Here is a 22,056-nt window from a genome sequence, read left to right on the forward strand (position 1 = left end):
GAGGAGAAAGAATTCAACCCTTTAGCAAAAGCTTGTTGGTTGAAACTATATCAGACTTTTTACAGCATGTAAACTATGCAGGATGGCTATATTCAGTTTAAGTACAGAATTTCTATGTTTAGCCAAAATAAGCTAACTTTAATAAAATTCAAACGGCTTATCAATAGTGTGGCTTTAGTTATTTTTGAATAATTTATTTCTAAAGCCTCAAAAAATCAGTTACTAGCTGAAATACAATTACTGGAAGCATCATGTCACTAGCGTAATAACCTGTCAGAGAATGTTACAGAAAGGGTGTAGAGCAGCAGAATGGAAGGTTACAAATGCAATTATTTCTTTTCTAGCCCTTTACTTCGGGTCATTGGCAATAGTCGCTGTTTATACAGAGGGCTGCTTTTGCAGCCTTTTTTTAAAAAATACTTAACAGGTTTGAGAGTCAGTGACTGGCAATAATATATAGAGTTTCTAGCATGTTATGTGTGCTTAATAAATGTTAAAATATTTAATAAAAGTCCCGTATGATGAAAAACAGCAGCCACTAAAACTATTATAGTCTACAGAATTTTAAAGCCATAGTAATAACTATTTTTAAGGACATAAAAAGCAAACAGTGCACCGATTAAACCATGGTAATAAAAGAACATTTATATCTACTAAAAAATCCACCCAGGTAATGTCCTCTTAAGTTCCTCGGGGAATAGAAGGAAAATGGATAGAATATGGATTTAAAAATATATATATATACATATATGTATGTATAGATAGATAGATAGATATAGTCATGTGGGGGTCTGCGGATGACAACGGCCAACAGTGGGAAGCTCCGAGGGCCTTCCAGACTTCCCAAACCCCGCACCCCGGGCCAGAGCTCTTCAATTCCCCAGCCGCCGAGAGGACGCGGCAGCCCGCTGAGCGCGCGCGACACTGCCCGGTGTCAGCGGGGACGCGAACGCGTGATCCAAGAGGAAGTTCTACATTTCCATCCATCTAAGCCCGGGGAAACCTCGGGCGGGCTCGGGAACCGCGTCCACGGGGCTTCCGGGGGTGGGGGGCGGCCTCCCGCGCAGCCCGGCGCGGGCGAGGGCTGAGGACCCCGCGCTCTAACTTTACCCAAGGAAGGCAGGAGAAAAACAGAGCTGCTCCTTTAAGAGCTCCCCTTCCCTTTTACTCTATGTTTACATAACACCGGCCGGTCGGCGCGCGCGGGCGGGGCGGGGGCGCGGCGGCCCCACGCGCGGGGGGCGGGGCGAGGGCCGGGCGGGGCGGGGCCTCACCTGCCCGGGGGCGGCGCCCTCCGCCCCGCCCCGCCCCCTCCCGGCGTCCTCCCGCCTCGCGCCTCCCGCGGGGCCTCGGCGGCGGCGGCGGCGGCGGCGGCGGCGCTGCTGGCTCCCTGGCCGGCTCGCGGCTGGCCGCCGGCTCGGCGCGGACGGGTCCCCGCCGCCCGCTCGCAGTCGTCGCGGGGTCTGGCTCGGGCGGCCGCGGCGCGCGGAGCCCGGACGCCGGGCGGCAGCGGAGCCGCCACGACGGAGCAGCCGCGGGACTGGCCGCCCCGCGCCCCGCTGGCCGCCGTGCCCTTCCCGGGCGCGCTCACCCCCTTCTCGGGATGGGATTGTAGCGGCGGCGCGGACGCGGCGGGGATCGCGGCGGAGGCGGCGGCGGCCGAGCGGGGCTCCATGTTTTCCCCCGGCCAGGAGGAGCCCTGCGCCCCCAACAAGGAGCCGGTGAAATACGGGGAGCTGGTGGTCCTGGGGTGAGTGGCGGCCGGCCCCCCGCGGGGCTGAGCGCGGGCGGTGGGGGTCCCGCGGTGCCCCCGCAGCCCGAGGCCGCCCGCGGGCCCCCGCGGACCTCGGGCCGACCCCCGGCTCGGCCGCGGCGGCGGGTGTGCGGGGCGCCGCCTCCGGCCGCGGGCTGCGGGGCCTCCTCGGCCGGCGACCCCGGGCAGCGCGGACCCCGCCGCCCCGACCCTCCGGCGGGGAGCTCGCCAGCCGGCCCGCCGCGGCTCGCTCTCCGCGGGTGAAAACCACATTGTGAAGATAGTAATTATCTACAATCGTTAAACAGCAGCAATTAGAGACTTCATCTACTTCCTGAGTTTCCTTGTGACATTTCTATTGTTTACCCTTAATAAGCCGGGAGAGAGGCTTCGCGGGATGAAAGCAGGATAAAGTGGGCAGTGAGAGGAGAGTGGAGGAGGGAGGAGGAAAGTGCAGGAAACTCGGAGCTGGAGCGGCTCGGCTTTAGAGCTGCAGGAGGAAGGACCCCCCCACCCCCCCTTGGACGCGCGGCTCCCGGGAACCCGCGCTTTTGTCCCTCTCTGTTCAAAGACTTGTGCTCAGAACATCCTGGGTGCTGCTAGGCGCAGCGCACGCGTGTGGGTCTTTGCTGTGGACTCGGGGGACTTTGGAAAAATGTGTTTTGATGACCTGAAGTAAGTGCCCCATTGAAATGTTTTAAAGAGAGGAGTTTTTAAAGAGAAGCTTCTAGACACAGTAAGCCTCAAAGTTTCCTAGTCTTGTTCACTTTATTGCTAGAGTGCTGAGTGGGATAGTACTGGAAATCCCACTGATGTGAAGCTATCTGCAGATTCGCAGTTTTTCTCACCTGTATGGGAATTGCACTTCAAAGACAGATGTCAGGGTTGGCTGGAAAGAGGAAGAATGACCAGGGGAAGCCACAGTTTAGGCTGGCTTATGTAAGGTCAGTCCAACCTAATTTTGTGGAGTTTGGTTTTGTTTGTGTGGCTGGCTTCAAAGTGTGTTTAACACTGTGAACTTGACCAGAACTTTATTTCCTTTTGAGGCAGTCGTTGTTGAGATGTTTCAGAAAAGAAGTTTTTTTGCTGGGGAGGTTTTGTGCTCATGGCTGGAAGTGCCGGACATACCAAAGCCAGGAAAAGGATTTTTATCTTGGATTTTCCTGGTGTCATGGCATATTTGAAGTTGGCTATGTAATTACATTGCTGGTTGCCTGCACCCCATCACTGGCTAATGCTTTTCCAGGAGACACTGAGTATGACGACATTGCCTAGTTGGGGCCAGATATCCAGCAGTTATTTGTGCACCTACTATGTGCCAGATCTGTTTAGGCATTGAAGAGCCAGCAGTGAACTGGGAATTTTCATTTTAATGTGGAGTGACAGGCATAACCAGAAATGTGAATAAATTAACTTAACCAAATTAATAAGTAACAATTCCAGGTGCCACCAAATTCTCAACAGAAAGTTGGTTAATTTCGAGAGTGACTACTATCAGTATTGCTTCCTTCAGTTAGGTCAGGAAAGGTCTCTTCTGAGGAAGTAAAATGTGAGTAGAAAATGCTAGTCTGGGTTTTATATACTTGAATTAGGGGTTTGTTTGTTTTTTGAGAGTAGATTTATGACTAGCAATATTGAATACATCAGAGAGCAGGTGAAATAGTGAATAGGTAAGTAGATTTTAAAGAGGTCCCTATTAGATCACACCCCACCGTTAAGACTTGAGACAAGCCTGTATGGGAAACATCAATAACACTGAAAGAAAAATTACTGTTAAGTTTGCATATCTGGTCCTATAGGACATGGACATTGATTGGTACATAGTTAGATTTTCTTAAAAATTATTTTTGAGGTCGAAAAATACCCAATACTTGGAATTGATAGATTCTTTTTCTTGCTTGTAAAATACAATTTTTAAAGTTGCTTTGTGATTGTTATTTTTGATAGTAAGATGTTACTAAAAATTCTGGATGGCAGGCTGAAAGATTGATAGATGCCAGTATCTTTATACAGATACCTCAATACCTTTTCATGGGTTACACGGTTACTAAAGAATGCTATGTAGTTAGGATTTTAGTGGGGTCATCACTTTCTGGCAGATTAATGGAATTTAAATTATTCCATAGTTTTAAACAGTTAATGTATCATAGCCACAAGTCTTTTTTGTGTCCACTACATAATTGAAGGTGGAGGACATGACTTGTCTAACTACTGGGTCCTTCTTGTTATTTTAATATTAAACTTGACTAACATTTTAAGGTTGAGAATGTGGCTTAGGATTTGAGAGGCAATTTAGTGGGATGGGAAGAGCATGCATTTACAGTTAGGAGACCCAATTCAAATCCTGCTCTTCTGCCAAGCAGCTTTGTGATTTTGGCTTGGTTCCCACCCCTGTGTTTCTTTAGCAGTAACAAAGTATGATTGGATTAGGTATTCATCAAGAACTTTTGGTCTGTACTCTGTGATTGTGTCCGTCGGCTCAAACGTGGAAAATGTATAGTTAAGTTACATGCTCCTAGTAGCTTGACATTTGCTAATTTTGTATATACTGAAAGTGCTGGGCACACATCCTGTATCATAATAGCTGAAAAGCCAGTGCTACACATGCTTTTTATAAAGCAGATATGCACAAAACAGGCATTAAGAAAAGTTGTAATACAATATGTGGGAGGTTGAAATAGGAGGACCACAGGTTTGAGGCCAGCCTGGGCAACTTAGCAAGACCCTGTCTCAAAATAAAAAAAAATAAAAAGGGCTGGGGAATGTAGCTCAGTGGTAGAGCGCCCCTGGATTCAATCACAGTAACTTCCATGCATTATAATAGTATGTGCATATTTGAATTATTGATATTACTAAGTGCGAGCATTCAGATTTTGTAAAATATGCTCTTCCAAGTTTAAGGAAGGTGATGATGTTTTTAAGTTAAGCTACATAAACTGAAATACTAGCACAAACAGGAGATAATCTGATGATAAAATTTAGGACTGGTACATTCTTATGGGGATATATATATATCCAGCCCTCTTTTTTATTCATGAAGAAACCGGGCTTCTGGAAGGAAGGAGGTTTGCTCAAGTTCATAGCTGCTTGGGCCTGAGCTGGGTCACCCTATCATGGTTTCCCCACCACCAGGCCACCTCCAGCCATGCCATCAGATGTCATAATGCAGAAGCGCATGTGTGGTGGTTGTGCAATTTAGAACTGTTTTGATAACTGAGTACAAATGATTTCATTTGTAGTTCTCTGTATTTTATTTCATGCATGGAAAGACATTTCTCTGAGTATAGGGTTCAGACTGCCAAAGAGATCCTTGGCACAAAAAGAAGTTAAGCTCTGCAAAAGAAGGTTTATAAATATGATGGAAAAATATTTTGGTGGAAATTGAGTAAGCCCTATGAAATGGGGGAGGTACCTGCCTCATTATCTTTGGATAGTGCACCATTCTGTTAGACAAAACAAAGAAGACTATTACTTGAAGGGGTTATAGACTGTATGTTTTTTAAAGGCAGCTCTCAGTTTCCATATGCTTTTTGTGTTATACCCTTGGGACTTTGCCTTGACTGTTTCTCCCTATGGTAGCAATAAGGAACTGTAAAATATACCCTGACACTTTTCCTTCTCTTGTCCACCACTCTAAATTGGAACCAAAGACGTCAAACTAGTGTTATCTTTTATAGACTAAAAAGTCTTTGAACTTAAAAACAACAACAAAAAAATCCTGAAAACTTGTACTGTCCCATAGCATGTGGGGTGATCTGAAGAGCTCAGATCTGTTGTGTGGATGGACTGTTTCATTCTGTAGGCTATTAAGGGTTATGATGTGACTGGCTTTGGGTTGCTATATTTTCCTTTACTAACTTTAGCCTTGTTTGGAGTATGTGGCTGTCTGTGTGGCTTTTTGGCTTCTGGTGTGGCTTTCTCAGATTTATTTGTTTCTCTATTTAACATACTGAGACTGGAATCTTTATTAGGGGTTTTCATTTTTGGTTGTATATCATCATGTGATCAATATTTGGGGATGCTTCATAAGACAAAAATAAACTGAGCTTGATTTAGGTTCCAGCAGTTTTACCAAACATTTTATCCAAATGATAAAACACAGACACAAAGACTGAAACAAAACAAAGCCTAGCAGTTGCTGTGTTTGGGGCCACTGATCTCCCCATACTGAGGCCACTGCTCTGTGTCTGCTGTGCAGAGTTGCAGCGTGGCCTCCCTGAAGTGACTGTGTGGGGCTGTAAGTTGGCTTTTGAAAGGAGAGGACAGACGCCGGGCGTGGTGGCGCACCCTTGTAATCCCTGCGCTGGCGTAAGAGACCCTGTTTCAAAATAGGTCTGGGAGTGTAGCCCGGAGGTAGAAGGGCTTCCAGGAACCCCAGTACCACCAAAAAAAAAAAAAAAAAAAAAAAAGGAGACGACAGTAGCATCCAGTGGTGGACATCATTGGTACAGGAGGAAATTAATTACTGTGAAAAAAAATTTCTAATGACTTTGATTTAATTAAAGGTTTCTCCTAGGGTGTGAGGAAAGCCTACTTTATAAAAAGAGAAAAAGCACAGGTTAGAATGATTCAGTTATTAGTTCTTCCTGAGCTTGTTGTTACCTTCATCTTCTAGAAGATAAAATCAGAGGAGAAAGTGCTTCATGTTTCTTAGCTTTGTCTAAATCAGCGGTTCTCAACCACTGTCATAGCCACCTCCTGTGTGATGACCAACCAGTCATGAGGTACACGGTCATAGCTTATGACAAGTAATAAAGTGTGGCTCTTTCAAATGCTTCAGAGATGTCCCGTTAATAATGCCATTTCCCACCCACACGCACTCCGATGTGTTTTCTCAGGTGGGAAAAAAGCAAGGGATGGAGTCACATCAGGAAAGCCAGGAGTTTACATGTTCAACAAATATTTATTTGGTGTCTTCTAGGCTTGGGGAATACTGCTAAGACAAGCAGACAGGTTTCTTGGCCTAGTGAGTTGCTAGATATTCTTGTCACAGGCCCTTAGTAACAACTACTACCGATGTTCAGGTCATTTATTCCACAGATATTGAGCATCTACAGAAACTTGATAGGTGCTGTGCTTGGCAGTAAGGTTTGCGTACGACAGGTACAGTCCTCTGCTGTGAAGCTCACAGCTTAGTTGGTAAGAGAAGGGCTGTGATAGTTAGTGGGGTCTCCTGCCCCTGCCAAGAAAGGGTGGTCTAGGTGAAGCTGAGAGGGCAGGGGGCTGTAGGGAGAATGTACAGAGCTAGGAGAGTTGGCCTGTGAATTAAGGTGAGAGGTGATGGTGGAGACAGGTCACAAAGGGCCCCTACATTATTGGGTTTGGACTGTAAGGATACAGAAGACAATGGCAGAAGCGAGGGCACAGAGAAGGCCTTCAGTAAAGAGGACGCAGTGGGGATGGAGGGAGAAACCAAGGCTGGAGCTCACCCTGGCAAATAATGGGGTGTGAGCCAGAGGGTAGCTGACCATCTTCTGGTATCTGCTTCCTGTCCCTCCTGAGACCTAGGTGCATACCTTGCCCAAGTTCTTTGTGGTTGAGCATTCATTTAATGACTTAGAAAGTACCGGCTGAGGACCAGCACTGCCCCTGCCCTGGCTTGCGGTGGTGAACAGGCTCCTTTCCTCCCTGCCTTCCCCGAGCTGCCTTTTAGTGGGAGAGATGGCAAGCAAGTGAGTAGGTAGGTAGAGCGGAGTTCCAGTGAGTGTACAGAGGAAAGAAAGATTGGCTGGGTAGCAGTTGGGGGACTAGCAGGGTAGACGTGCTAGTTTTTCCAGGAAAAGAATCCTGTGATGAAAGCCTCCACTCTTCTTTTTTTTTTTTTTTTTTTTTTCTTTTCTGGGTAAGCTACTTTGAGGGGGATCTGCTCTTATGGCCAAAAGGTTCTGAATGTTTCATTAGTTAAGGAGGCAAAATATATAAGCAGTTTACCAAAAAGAAAATAGAAGTACAAACATACAGATGGGTAGCTATTTAATGCCCCACTCCCAAACAAACATGGTTCAGTCTGCCAGGGCACTGCGACTTGCTTGCTCAGAGTAGTACTCACATTCCACCAGGGTTCATTGAATGATCTGATCTTCATGTGAAGTTTGCCCTGGAGGACAGGAAGCAGGACTCCACACCCCTGTGGAGACGGCTGGGCACACCTTTCTGGCATACAGCAGGCACTCCTCAGAAGTGTCTTGAGGGAATGGATTTCAGGAACACAGCGTGGCATCCCGCTTGGCACAGAGGCGTCACCAGGGTCAGTGGACCTTTCTGGACTTGGAAGGAACACTGTTTCTGTAGCCCAGTTGCAGTTCTGTCAAGATCCTACCAGCCTTTAGGGCCCAAGTTAAGGGCTCCCTGAGATACTAAGCTACTTTGCCATCATTAGCCATTCCAATTTCAACTTTTGTTTGTTTTTCTTTCCCTGAGTTACCTAACAGTCATTTTTTCACCTGCAGAAAGTTCTGCCTTGAAGGGAAGCAGGCCATCTGTTCTGATTCCACCAGCTGCTCCGAGCTGCATTGCAGTGCACCACGGCAGTGCGTTGAAAGGCTGTGGTCATTAATGCCTGTTAATGATGGCTGGAGGTACTGTGGCATCCAAGCCTCCTCGTTTCCAGCAGCAGGTTGAAGTCTCTGTTGAGATTTCCTTTCCAGCCATCCAAAGAATGCCTCTCACACTCTCAAACACTTACCTCTGCTTATTCCTGGCTTTTCTGCTTGTGCAGAATCTGTCTTTTTAGATAAGAAATCATTATTTCAAGCTTTGGACTTCCGTCCTAATTAGTACCCGTTTAACAGAATCCAACCACAGCAGGCAGTATGTTTAGCTTCTAGGCTATTGGTGTGAAATGTCTGTTTACTATTACCAAGTGCCCCCTACCCCCAGCCTTGGTGGCCCCTCCTCCTTCTCCATCTGTACCCAGCCTTCTTGAAATTCCTCCTTGGTTGTAGAACACTCTCACTATAATGAGAACTTGTGATGGGTTTTCCTGGGGCACTTGATTGATTGATTGGTTGATGATTGATTACTTTGAGGGAAGATTCTTTTGCAAAAGGACAAAGGAATATACTCTCACACCAGATCCCAGAAAAATATGCAGACTAGATCTTTATGCTTCTCAAGATAGTTTTCACTACTTGACTTATTTTTGCTTAGTAAGTATTCAGTTGGCTCGACCCTTAAGCCACCCAGTGAAAGAATAGTGCTAAATGCTCTCTATGCTATTGAGGTGGAAGTTACTCAGTTTTCCGAGCTGCTGGTGTGGTGGGTTGGAGATCAGATAGGGAACTCGGGCTTTTCCTTCATCTCTGTTCTTCCCAACAGGCAGGAGTTCCTCTGGCCCCTGTGTGCGCTGAACCTCTGGCCAGGAGAACCCCCTCTCTTTGAAACTGGGCTGGTTCTGTGATGGTGTTGCGTGGGCTGTGGTCTATGGGTGGACACGATGCTGTGGGGCTTCTGGATGTTGCCTTAAGGAATACCAGAGCTTGGCTTTTGCCCCCTGCTCTCACAACAGAATACCACAGTGGGGCTTCAGCGACAGAAACTCACAGCTCTGGAAGCTGGGAGATGTCATCAGGTTGGTTTCTCCTGTGGCCTTTGTCCATGGGTCACAGGCACCCGGGTTGCCTCTGGGTCCTCGCATGGCCCACTCACTGTGCACCAGGGCCTCAGGTGCCTCTTCCCCTCATGACACTAGTCATACTGGATTAGGGTCCTCCTGGGTTACCTCAGTTCAAGTCCTCGTCTCCAAACAGTCACATTCTGAGGTTTTCTGGGAGTTAGCACTTCAGTATGTGAATTTTTTGGGGTTGCAGTTTAGACCAACTTGTCTTTTTAAGGACAGCTGCCTTATAAAGAAGTCAGACTGCCCTGGGTGGGGGGAGAGAGTTGCTCTGGCAGATGAGAGATTATAAAAGGAGAGGGAGAGTTCCACCAGTCCCCAGCACCACAGCTGATACAGCAGCCTTGTGAGCAAAGCCATCAGAGTCCCTTGGCAGTCAGGCTCCGGGTCATACCACACAAAGCAGAGACGAGTGTTCCCAGACACCCCGCTCACGAGGAAGCCTTGTCACCAGATGCTTGGTGGTTTAAGCCACTTCGTTTCCAGGAGCTTGGTTACACAGCAGCAGACAAACAGCACAATACTACATTTGCATGCGGTTTGGTTGTCAGACCTGACAACTCAAATATGAAATAAGTTCACTGAGTTTTTGTCATTTTTTGTTTCCTTCAGGTTATTAATTACTGTAATAAGCACAGTTGCAGCCTTTGGATGAGAGTTATTCCAAATATTAAGTAGTCTATAGTTTGAAAGCTTAGCTTATAACTCTATCAGTGTGAATCACCTGTGAGTTTCCTTGCGGTCATTCCTCTCCATAGCCAGTACTGTCTCCTGACATTCACAAAAGCACAGCGGTGGAGTGGCTCGGCTGAGCTGAGAACCATGTTTCTGGGAGACTCCCACATAAGCAGCTTTCAGCCAGGACAGCTAAGTGCATGACACAGATTTTGAGGCTTTTAAAGGTCACCTGACAGGAAATAATGGAACCAGCAGAGATTTGAGTAGGGGACGTAATCTACACCAGCATATCACAGGTACAGGGTACCTAGTGGACCAAAGAGTGTTCTAACACTGCAGTTGGGTGGTTAAATGACAGGATGGAAAGCTCATTTATATCGGCTATACCTGTCTGACTGGGCAGTAAGAATGCAATATAGTTCCTGAAATACTTCATGTCTCCTGCACATGGTGGAGAACAGTTCTGTGCTGGGTAAGAAACAAGCACTGGCAGAAGGTCGCACTGGTGTGGCGCTGTTTGAGGCGGGCCAGCATGCCACCTGCAGAGGCCAGGTGTCGCGGCAGCCCTGTTGCCTGTCATGTGCGCTGCACCCAGGTCCAAGGGGGACCTGCAGGCATGGAGCCACTGGCTGCTTCCTCCATACCAGGTACGTCAACACAGGAGGAAAAGAAAAAAGACTCCCTGGTGCTAACTGAGGTGAATGCAATTTTGAAAACCTCCCCCAATCCTGCTGGGGAACTTTAACATTTTTTCACTCTTAATAGGAGGGACAAAAAAATAAAATACCCAAACCTTTTCTATTAAGTGATTGTTAAACTCCCAAATGTTGTATTTTATAAGTGTGTGGCTTTTATAATTTTGTAATTCTTAAAGTTTAAAACTGCAGTAAGACTTGGGGGCTATATAGAAGAGCTCATGTGTCCTGTGTGGGTGTATTTACTTAAAAAATGGGATTCATTATACATACAGAGGTTGAGCACTGTTTAAACATGCGCACTAAACGTTGCGGTTTGTACGAGGTGATGCTGCAGCTTTTGCTCTTTGATGGTTTCTGTTGAGGACCAAGAGTGCTGGAAATCACATATTTCCTAAGGAAGTGCAGAGCAGTGAATTCTAGTTGTTACTGATTAGGCGTGCTGGGAGAGAGCTGTTATTCCGGGAGCTCTGTATGTCAGGTTCTCCTAGGCGCTTTATGCTATTGTTCCAGGAATTGGGTTTTATTATTTGGGCATTGAGACTCCAGTTTAGTGACTTGTCCATACTTGCTCCCCTCGTTCATGGCAGAGTCTGGTTAAAAGGTGGTAGGTCAGTCGATGTGGCTCTGAAGCGGAGTCCTTTTGCAGTGTGAAGGTGAGCCTCATATGTATTGCTGGGAGATGAGAAAGAATTTCCCAGGGCAGCAGTTTTCGGGCCGAATTTTGAAGGGTGACCCGAATTTTTCTACAACAGTAGTAATGGAGGCACAGGGTTTAGGCATGTGAGGAATTTGGCTGGAGGCAGAAGTGCTTCAGAAGGAGAGAGATGAAGTTGGAAGGTTAGTTGGAGTAGTACCAGTTGGTCAACAATTGCTTATGGTAGTATAGTGGGTTACAACAGAACAGCCCCTGTCTTCATGGAGCTTTTAGCCTATTTGAAAGGACTTTAAACAAATAAAAGCCAGCTGTGGTAGTGCACACTTGTGATCCCTGTACTTGTAAGACTGAAACAGGAGGATCACACGTTTGCAGTCAGCCTCAGCAACTTAGTGAGTCTCTCAGCAACTTAAGGAGACCTTCTTTCCAAATAAAAAGTAAAAGGCCTGGAGGTGTAGCCTGGAGGTGTAGCCTGGAGGTAGAAGGTTCCATCCTCAGTACCACAAAATAACAAACAAAATAATAATAATAAAAAAAAACAAGTGAAAGCAAGATACTTACTGCCAAGTACAGGGCTCTATGGGCTTATTTCCAGGGGGCGCGCTCATGTTGGGGGGTCGGGAAGGAAGATTCCATGTAAGCTGAGATGGGAAGGGTGAGTAGGAGCCAGCTGATGGTAGCAAGAGAGGGCAGCGTGTTGGGAGGCAGGGCACGTGAGGGCTGAGGAGCAGAGGGATGCCAGTGTGCCTGAAGGCCAAGGGCTTGGAGGACCAGGGTAAGAAGGGAGACTTATGAGCCCTGTGAAGACTTAGGCCTCAGCGAGTGGGGAGCCACGCCATAACATCTCAGGAGTTACTCCAGACCATAGGTAGCCAGTGCAGTTTGAAGTTTCTGAGTGGGGAGTGAAGCAGTTATCAGGACCTGATCTCACATGAACTCTCCAGTAGGCCTGTCCTTCCTCTTCTGTTCTTCATTTCCTCTTCCTCTGTCTCCCTTCCCCTGCCAGAGAACAATGCTCATGGTGGGTGTTGTAGCCCCATCTGCAGGATGGCATTCATGGAGGAAGGTGATCATTTGGTCACTCAGTGGTTTGTTTTGGAAACCGTGTGAATGTTTTGGGGTTGAAACCCACTGGCTAAGCAGTCAGAGGTCAGCAAACTCTTTCCCAACTCTACCCTCTGCAACCTGGAGCCTGGCGTCCTTGTAGGCCCAGGTGATGGCGTCCCCATGTGTGGTCTGCGGGGAGAAGGACCATGGTGCAGGCCAGGGCCCTTTTTCCTTTGGACACCAGTGAGCATTGTTCAGTGGTTTACCTGGGAAGCTGTGCCCGCTGCTCTTTGTGCAGCCAGACTGCTCCACGCAGGTCTCTGCTGCTGCAGCTGTTTGATGCTGGGCTAGGCCAGTAGTAGCATGGGACAGGTGGCTGCTATTCCATCCCCCACCAGCACCTCTGATGGTGTCATCGGGAAGATTTTGTTGTAAGAGGAAAAGTATTTAACCTTATTGGTAACATCATTAAAGGAGTAAGGTTTTGTGTTGCATATTAATGAGAATACCCAGTATGCAAGAATTTGGCTGAAATACATAATTAAAAAATTGCAGTTGTTTGCAGGAGGCAGGTGATCACTGCTTGTGTGCTTGCCCTACCTGGCCTGTTCCTTCCCCCTCAGTGTCTGCCTGTCTTCAAGGAGCACCACTCCTTTTGAATTGAAGTAGAGAGTCCTGCTTAGAACCTGAGTTTAAAATCACCATTAAAGAGGAAGTATCCGAATCTGAGCCTTTTTTTATTTCTCTTTCCTGCGGAGATGAGGAAATTCCTGTGAGACTGTTACTCCTTAGCGGCCTGGTTCTTCCTCCCTTGGGGGAGGTGCCAGAAGGCCGGCTCCTGGTCACTGCAGTGGCATTTGTCCTTTCTTGAGAGGGGATGTAACCAGGTCCCATGCAGAGTGCTGCCCATGCCGGGCCTCTCTGAACTCTGACTAAAGGAGGTAGGGTCACTTGTCAGTCTGTAGGTGAGTAAACTGAGTGTGGCATTTGAGAAAGGTGCCCAGGGATATTGGACTGGCATGTGACTGAGCTCTGATTTAAAGTTAGTTTTTTTTTTTAATATTTTAATTTCCACACAGTTCTTTTCTCTTTCTTTCTTTCTTTCTTTCTTTCTTTCTTTCTTTTTTTTTTTTGGTTGATTTTGTTTTGGTGCTAGGAATGGAATCCAGGGATATTCTACCTCTGAGCCCCACCCTGCCCCACCCTTTACATTTTGTTTTGAAACAGAGTCTCCCTAGGTTGCTGAGAGTTTCCCTCTTTTGTTGTGGCTGTCTTTGAACCTGTGATCCTCCTGTCTAAGCCTCCCAAGTACTGGGATTACAGGCATATGGCACCAGCTTAACATGCCCACCTTAACACAGTTGTTCTTAAATCCTGCCTTTATGTGTTTAGAAGCATATTTGCAGTTTTTAAATGATGTATTTTAGCCAAATTCTTGCATACTGGGTATTCTTATTAACACGCAACACAAAACCTTACTCCATTAATGATGTTACCAGTAAGGTTAAATGATTTTTCTCTTAAAACTGAGATTACTTTTTTGGAAAATGTTTGCCCACTTTTGTATGCTCCTAGTATGTTTTCAAAACATTAAATATATGATTTCTAGGAAATAAACTATAATCGTCATCATACCTGCCTTCCTATTTGCCTCAATATATTATAGTTAATATTTAAAGGAAAACCTGCCATGATCATCTAAAATAATTCATAGTTCATTTTCTCTATGATCATCTATAGTTCTTTCCAAGATGACCCATGGAGGTGTCTTCTGCCTGCCATCAAATAGCTCTCTGACCTCGTAGCTGTGGCACACACTCTTGAATTTCCCTTTGTCTTTTGCTGTTAGTGATGTTTGTGTATGTTGTATAGCTTAGCAAGGGAGCTATAGTCAAGATTGGTGTTTGCTGGATACTAACACTACTGCATGTTGTTTCCTTTTCCTGTCTCTCTATCTTCCTGTTAGTATTGATTGAGGGAAAGAACTTACTGCTCCTCCCTTCTCTCTGGCAGCATTCAGTGCAGCCTGTTCCTGCAGTGGCACTCCTGCAGCTAATCTGAAAAGCACAGGCCAACAGCAGTCTAGGAAAATGCCTTTTATTTGCTTACACTGAGCATTAACTTGGACCAGATGCAGACTTGAAGGCTGTAATGAAAGTCAGTTGACTTAGACTCTTCTGAAGCCTGGCATAGCTTTGGGCTTTACAGTTTCAACCTTCCTGTGTTCAGATCTTTTCAAGTGACATACATGGGGAGGTGCGTAGCATCCAGGGTTTCTGAAAAGCATTCTTAGCCAACAGGCATCCTAAGAGATCAGACAGTAAAGCGCCAGAGGACAAATATAGCATCTTGATAAGCAATATTCCATGTTATATGGGGGGAAAACAGAGACCTGAAGCGCTGCAGGGAAGTAATTCAATCAGCAGATTCTGATAATGTAATAAACTACACAGGGTGAAACTTGAGTGGTTTACACACACCAGAATGCCCTTCAATTGAATTATTGTCTTATAATGGTTGTCTGCTCGTGTGTTTTAAATATTAAAAGAACAACGCAAGACACTTTTCCCCCCAGATGAGACAGAAGACACAAATCTTCACCACTTTAATAATTTGTATGCCCTCTCTCTCCTGTGACTGTCAGGGCTCATGTTTTGGGTTTATTAGTTGGAAATCCTGTGTGAAGAGTAGAACATACAGACTCTGTCGTTCATAAAGCAGTCCCTCAGCCCTCAATTATGTGGTATGGTTGCTTCTCTCTTCAGGGTAGTGAGGAGGACTGGGGGCATTGGAGGGGCGTTCCCTTGCTGGGTTTTCCCAGCTCCTGAGTGGTTTACTGCAGGGGTCGGGCAGGCAGCCCATGGGCCCTGGCACATTCCAGGTCCTCCATCACAGCAGTTCCAGAGAAGGTGAGGTCATCCCCACTGAAGAAAGAGGAGGCAGGGAGGCCAGGCCCGGGAGTTACTGATTTACATGAGGCTGCAGTCAGGAAAGGAGTTTGGAGTTTAGGTCTCAAATTCTAAAGCTCATGCATATTCCTCTTCTCAGAGACTAGACTTGTGCCATACCAGGGCTTCACAAGACTGGAGACTTGCGCTGCAGGTCCTGTTGTTGTCAGTAATAATTTGATAAAGATCTGAAGGGTGTAAGTCCTCAGGTCTGGCATTAGGTTCAAAGTTGTGACTATAACTAGAAATGTGGGAGACTTCCCTTAGGGCTGGGATGGGGTGAGAGCTTGACAACCCTGCTAGAGCTGTCCCCCAGGCCCCAGGCTACCTCCCTGCCCCCTTGCTGCCCTTTCTGTTTTCTCCTCCAGTGGAAGGGTCAGGGGCGCCTGCCCCTGGTTTTCCTGTTAGCTCCGCTCAGATCCAATGGGACAGTAGAACTCCACTCCCTTGGGAAAGGGCCTTCCGTAGCCCTTTCAGCTCAGTTTAAGTGAATCTTCCTCTGATCGAACTGGATATTTTTATCCATTTGCATTCCACCATGTTAGCTATAATAAATCACACCCTTTTGGATTTTGCTTGTGAAATTCTTTTTATCTCAGTTTTTCCAGTGTTAAATCAGTTTTAAGTTATATGTCATGGATTCTTCATAACTTTTTAATATCAACACTATTAACACTAAGCATTAAGCTTTCTTTCATTGAAAAAATTTATTAAGTGGAAAAAATTTAAGGCAGACTATTTGTATTCAGGTAATATGTTATTTAAAAAGCTATATGCTCAAAGGATATGTAAGGAATATTAACAGGAATTTGGGAAGGGGGAAGAAAGTCATTCATGATGCTGGTATTGTTTTTATGCTTTGCACATTCACTTCTAATTCTGGTCCATATATATATAAATATTTTTATATGTCATTGCATACATAGTGAATGTGCTTCTTTTTAAAGCATTGGCTAAGTGATCTTCATTTTTAGGAGGCTTGATTAATGTTAAAAAAGCATTTAGCTAGGTGTGGTGGTACACACACTTGTAAATCCCAGCATTTGGGAGGTGGAGACTGAAGAAGGATTGTGGTTCATGGACAGCCTCAGCTACTTAGCGAGGTTCTTCACAACTCAGTGAGATCCTGTTTCAAAAATAAAAGGACTAAAAAAAAAAAAGCAATTAAAATAGCCAAGTATATTTTTTTCTTGATCAAAGCAGGTATGCATTATAGGTTATTTAACAAAAATTCTCTCTCTCTCTCTCTCTCTATATATATATATATATATTTAGGATGTTGGGAATTTCTAAGGTTTCCATCTCTTCTAATGGGATGCATGTGAGGAGGAGAAACAGACAGGGCCCTACCCTGCTTGAGATTTCCAGAAGATCTCCAAGAGCCTGTGTATACACGTGCCTGTGTGTGTACATAAGTGTGTGTGAAGGGTCTTCTGAAAACAAGTCTCTTAGGTGCTTAGAGAAAAGGACACTTTCAGTATCATAAATTCTACACATGTATTTTTCAAGATAACTTATTTCCTGTTCTTGGGCCTCCCCCTGAACCACTGTTATGTGTCTTTATAACTTTCTTCCTTTTCTTCATCTCTGTGCTTCTGTACACACAGTTCCCAGTTCTTCCTCCAGTTGAGCTTTCTCTGCCTGCTATATCCTGCATGCTTATTAGCATGTAGATCTGGGGTCATCCATCTTCAGCTTGATGCTCCTTTTTTTACTGTGTCAAGGAGCAAGGATCTCTAGTGAGCTTTCTGTGCCTTGCGTCTCCTGCTTATCGGGAGCCTGGGGCTCCCTCAGCTGCACACTGGCCCATACCTGGCACTGTGTGGATGGTCAGGAGGGATGCAGAGATGCTCTCCTGGAGACAGCAGCATTGTGCTCTGGACAGCCTCTTCACTTTGCTCCCTGCTCTGGTTTTTAAGAATGCATTATAGCCGGGCGTGGTGGCGCACGCTTGTAATCCCCGCGCTTGAGAGGCGGAGACAGGAGGATCTCGCGCTGGTTTAAGAGACCCTGTTTCCAAAAATAAAATAGGTCTGGGAGTGTAGCCCGGAGAAGGGCTTCCAGGAGCCCCACTACCACCAAAAAAAAAAAAAAAAAAAAGCATTATAAAATGGGTATTACATTTATTCTTATTTCTTTAATAAACTTCCTAAAAGTATTCTCCTATTTATGCCTTTCAACGTCAGGTAGACTGTGAAGTTCCTCAGTGAACAGACATCACAGGTGCTCATTGATAATGGACTGTTTGGCCCTAAAATGAGATAGTAATGTCTTTAAAATTTTAAACTTTCAGAAGAGAAAGGGTTAAAGTAGATGTATACAGGGATGTGACCTAAAGCTGACAGTAATTTCAGCTTTTGGCATTAAAAGATCTCTCTTAGTATGTAGTATTAAAAATCTCCCTAGAAAAATCAACAAACCCAGCCTTATTTTGACAGTGATAAATCTTTATATTTACTCAAAATTAGTTGCTCTGGTTTCTTATCTTTTCACTCTGAAGTCACAGATAAATACTCTTTCCATTATAGTTTTCTGATGCTATCGCAGCGGGTTCTTGTGTTTGTATGCTGGCTGGGTTTCCTTGTGTGTGCGTGTTCACTCACCTCTTCTACTTTTCAGCTCCCTCCTTTTGATTCGTGGAGCACCTTATGCTGGTAATGCATGTATGACGTTTGCTCGTCAGCCTATTTCCACGTATTCTTTCTTCACGTCCCTGCAAACTTACTTGCTGTTTGTTGCCCCCCAACCCTAATCGTACTGTGTGGAACACAGCTTGTTATGTATTTGAAGCAAGACAGTTGGGGTACTCTGAAAGTCAACCTGAGCCTGTTTTTTTTCTCTTTCTTCTTTAAATTGTTGCCATGAAGAACCAGAGATCTTGTCATTACACTTTATTTCTTTTTGCTGGGGAGGGTGGTGTGTAGCAAAGGCATATATATAAACTATCCCTACTCCCCTTCCTTTTACTTTCTCCTCCCTTCTCAGTCCAGTTTCTCACTCAGTTTCCACTTTGTGGAGTTCTCAAATGAATATTCATTCCTTTGTCCATTCCCATTCAGTTCTTATAGGGACCGTAATTGATAATGAATGTCTAAAATTCAGCATATTCATGGGATTTATAAGAAATAAAAAGGGATTGTGGTGATGTGTTAGAAAATATACTAATACATTGGAGAGAAGTGTGGTAGCATAAGTTTGTGAATTAAGGTCCTCATTCTTAGTGGTATCTCTGTAGCCTTATGGCTGTATTCTAAGTGTAAAACGTACACAGACACAAACCAGGTTCTGTGAGCACGTGCACTGCTTCATGACGTGCCAACAAGTAGATGGGAAACAGTCTGCTGCTCAGTGTGTGCACAAATCTTTGGGAGGAAGCTGTAGCCCAAATGATTTGTGAACTGTGGTTTTGCAAAGTAGCTTAATGAATTCCTTCATTTAGTTTTGATTGAATTATAGTGAGGCACTGTCTTCTGTTGAGTATCTGGCTGATTATTCTTAAAAGAATTTCTTTCTGGTGTATGATGGGCATATGCTCTCAATACAAAATGATCCGGAAATTGCAGATATTTCCTCAAAATGAGAAGTAATGTCTAGGGGTGGTAGCCCAGAGATTTTGGTGGAATGCTGATGGTTGATGAGTCAATTTATTATGGAAAATCTCTCTAAAGTGAGATTTCTCTAAGAGCTGACATTTTTGGCTTTCTGTTATAATATATTAGCTACATGTGGTGACTATTATTAAATTGAAAACAGCCTGTATTTTTCTGCTAGGATATATTTAAAAATCTGGAACACTTGTTTCTTTTGGACTAAAAGTAACTGGATGTTATGGAATGTCACCTGGAAAAGTTCACATATTGACAACACAAAAATGTTCAGAGGTGAAATGATGGGACCAGGCCTCTAATATTATCAGTGGAAAAATACATTGATAGACAAATACCTTGTTTTGATAATGGGGATTGAACCCAGGGGCATTCTGCCTCTGAGCTGCACCCCCCAGTACTATTTTTTACCCTTTATTTTGAAACAGGGTCTTACCAGATTGGGAGAGTCTCACTACTGGCCGAGGTTCTCCTTGAACCTGTGACCCTCTTGTCTCAGCCTCCCAAGTACTGGGATTATGGGCATGTTCACCGTGCCTGACTTAGATGAATAATTTGATGGATTTCCTAGGTGGTAACTCTGTGCAGGTGGGGAATGGCTAGAGGAGGTAGGTCCTGGGGGGAATGGCCTTGAAGGACTTTGTTTGTCCTTGTCCATTTCCTGTCTCTTTCTCTACTTTCCTGGCTGCCCTGAACTCAACCTTCCTCTGCCATATCTTACTGCCATGGTGTTTCTGCCTTGGAGTTGACAGAACTACAGAAGCCATGAGAAAGTTAACCTTTCTTTCTCTAAAGTTCTTGTCAGGTATTTTCATCATAGCACTGATAAGCCAACTTGATACATTGAATATTCTTTGGAAGATTGAGACCAACATTATAGTATGTTGGGTATTTTGTTTACTAAGAAAACGGAACTGAACTTTGTTACTGTACAGTAAAGATCTCAGGTAACTGATACTCCTGAGAAGTGGCATGCTAACAGGCCATTGAAGTTTCATGCCATCTGATGATTTAGCAGAAATCTCTGTAGAGGATCTTTTTCTTTCTCTTTCTTTCCTATTTATTTATTGTGGTATGGGGGATGGAACCCAGGGGCATTCTACCTCCAAGCTACACCCCCAGCCTTTTTTTTTTAATTCTTTACTTTGAAACAGGGTCTCACTAAGTAGAGGAGGGCCTCACTAAATAGTTAAGGATGTCTGCCAACCCAGATCCTCCTGTCTCAGCCTCCCGAATGCTGGGATTACCAACGTGCGCTGCCATGCCTGGCCTTCTTTTTCCTTTGGAATTATGGTTGATGATTCTTCTTTTTCAGATACAACATTTGGGGTCTACTTGAGCCTTTCTTTGATGGATGAAGTTTGCCTTATTCACCCTTCTGATCAATGAATTAGTGATCATTGAATGCCATTGTCCATTTAAAGGAGGTGGAAAGAAGGGAGCTCAGGGAATCCTCTGCAGATTCGTTTCAAACATTCTGTTCCTCTGAACCAGTTAAAGTCAAATGTTAACAGCACTGTAGCCTTCCATAAGGGCAGATTGTAGGGAAGGCGTATCTGTCAGCTGATGGTTCCATGGACACATTTGTGCAGCTGGGTTTTCATTGCCTCCCTGCGTGTGGTGGAACATCGAGGTCCACAGTGTCTTTGGTCATGCCCAGGCTCTCTGGATTCAGATAGTGTTGTATTAAAATAAACATGCTTTGACCTTCTTTGGTGCATGTAATTTAGAAGCATCACTGCCAACTACTAGATTATAATTTTAACCTTTTAAAGTAACACTTAAAAAAGATGCATTGTGCTATTGAAAATGAGATTAAATCAAGGTTTCAACCAAAGAAAATTGGGAGCAGAAGGCAAAGCTGGAGGTGTCGTATGTAATCTATCATTCTTCAGGGCTTGTTCAGTCAGAGGGATCTCTTTTGTTTAAGAATAAAAATAATAATTGACTGCTTCAGCCTGCTGACCTTGGTAATTGTTACATCCTCTGATGTAATTTATTAGTGTAGTTTATTGAGTGCCAAGGATTTTAATTGATGTGCAAAGCACAGATTTATATGGGATTCCTGCCAGTGGTCTCACTCGGAAGTTGAATGCGTCTTTCTTCTCTGTGTTTCTCTCCTCCTCCTGGTCTTTTCCTTCTCTTCCTTTACCTCTCTACTCCTCATTTTAGTGTGCACTCTGATATTTCTTTCTGGGTAGAACTTGTGGCTTTCTTTTTGCGATTTTTTTCTAGAACTGTTATGTGAAGGAAATCCCTCGATGTAGATGTCTGTTTTCTAGCTCCCCCTTGAAAAACCTCTTCACACTTCCTCGCCTTCTTGGATAGAGGCAGTTGTGTTATGCCTGGCTGGGTATCCGGTTCCACATCTGAAGGGTTTGGCTGGATAGTAACAAAATGAAGGGAAGTTTTCACTCACACAGTAGAAACTAGCCCTCATTCACTTACTGCGTAGCAGGTGATGGTGTCAGAGTTACATGAAGGAGTTACAGATGGAGTGTAGTATTGTTCAGAATCAGTTTATATCTTATCACAAACCTAAGAATCCCAGGATAACTTTTTTTTTCCTAAAAGGAATTTGAATATACATAGTAAGACAGTTTTCTCTGTGAAATTTGAGAAATTCCCCTCTTGGTCATTGGTTCAAGCAGCAGAGAAAAAAAGAACTTTTTGGACCGTGTAACATGTAAGTGCTCCATGTCTGGATTAGAGTGGAGGGAAAGAAAAAAAAAATCCTAAACTATTTAGAGATTAGTGGGTCATTGTGTCATACTCTGTTGCCAGGACACAGACTCCCCCAGGTCATTGTAGGCGTCCTTACCCCGTTCCTGTTGTCTCCAGAATGTTGCTGATCTAAACGCCTTAGGTGTGATTCTCCTGCTGGTGATTAGGTTTGTGCACATGCAAAGGCACAGCACATTCAGAAGGGGTTTTCTGTGTGCTGTCCCCCTTTGTAGGTCATTTAGCAGCCAGTACATGATAAATGACCCCTCACATGCAGGATTGGGTGGGTTCCAATTTGAGGTGATGGTTTGGGTTGAAAACCTTAAACTCTTC

At 44.8% G+C, this 22,056-nt stretch overlaps 1 protein-coding gene across 1 annotated transcript in view; it reads left to right on the plus strand.

Annotated features, from left to right (window-relative positions):
• Positions 1-1,673: 1,673 nt before the first annotated feature.
• Positions 1,674-22,056, plus strand: part of PELI2 (pellino E3 ubiquitin protein ligase family member 2) — a gene marked incomplete at both ends in the record, with an annotated part of 154,653 nt that continues 134,270 nt past the window's right edge. The window contains one exon of the mRNA XM_080706854.1: positions 1,674-1,750. Within this exon, the coding sequence (XP_080562980.1) occupies positions 1,674-1,750 (77 nt within the window). The remainder of the gene's footprint in view (positions 1,751-22,056) is intronic.

Source organism: Muscardinus avellanarius, assembly GCF_963383645.1.
Source record: "Muscardinus avellanarius genome assembly, chromosome: 12".
Taxonomy (NCBI): Eukaryota; Metazoa; Chordata; class Mammalia; order Rodentia; family Gliridae; genus Muscardinus; species Muscardinus avellanarius.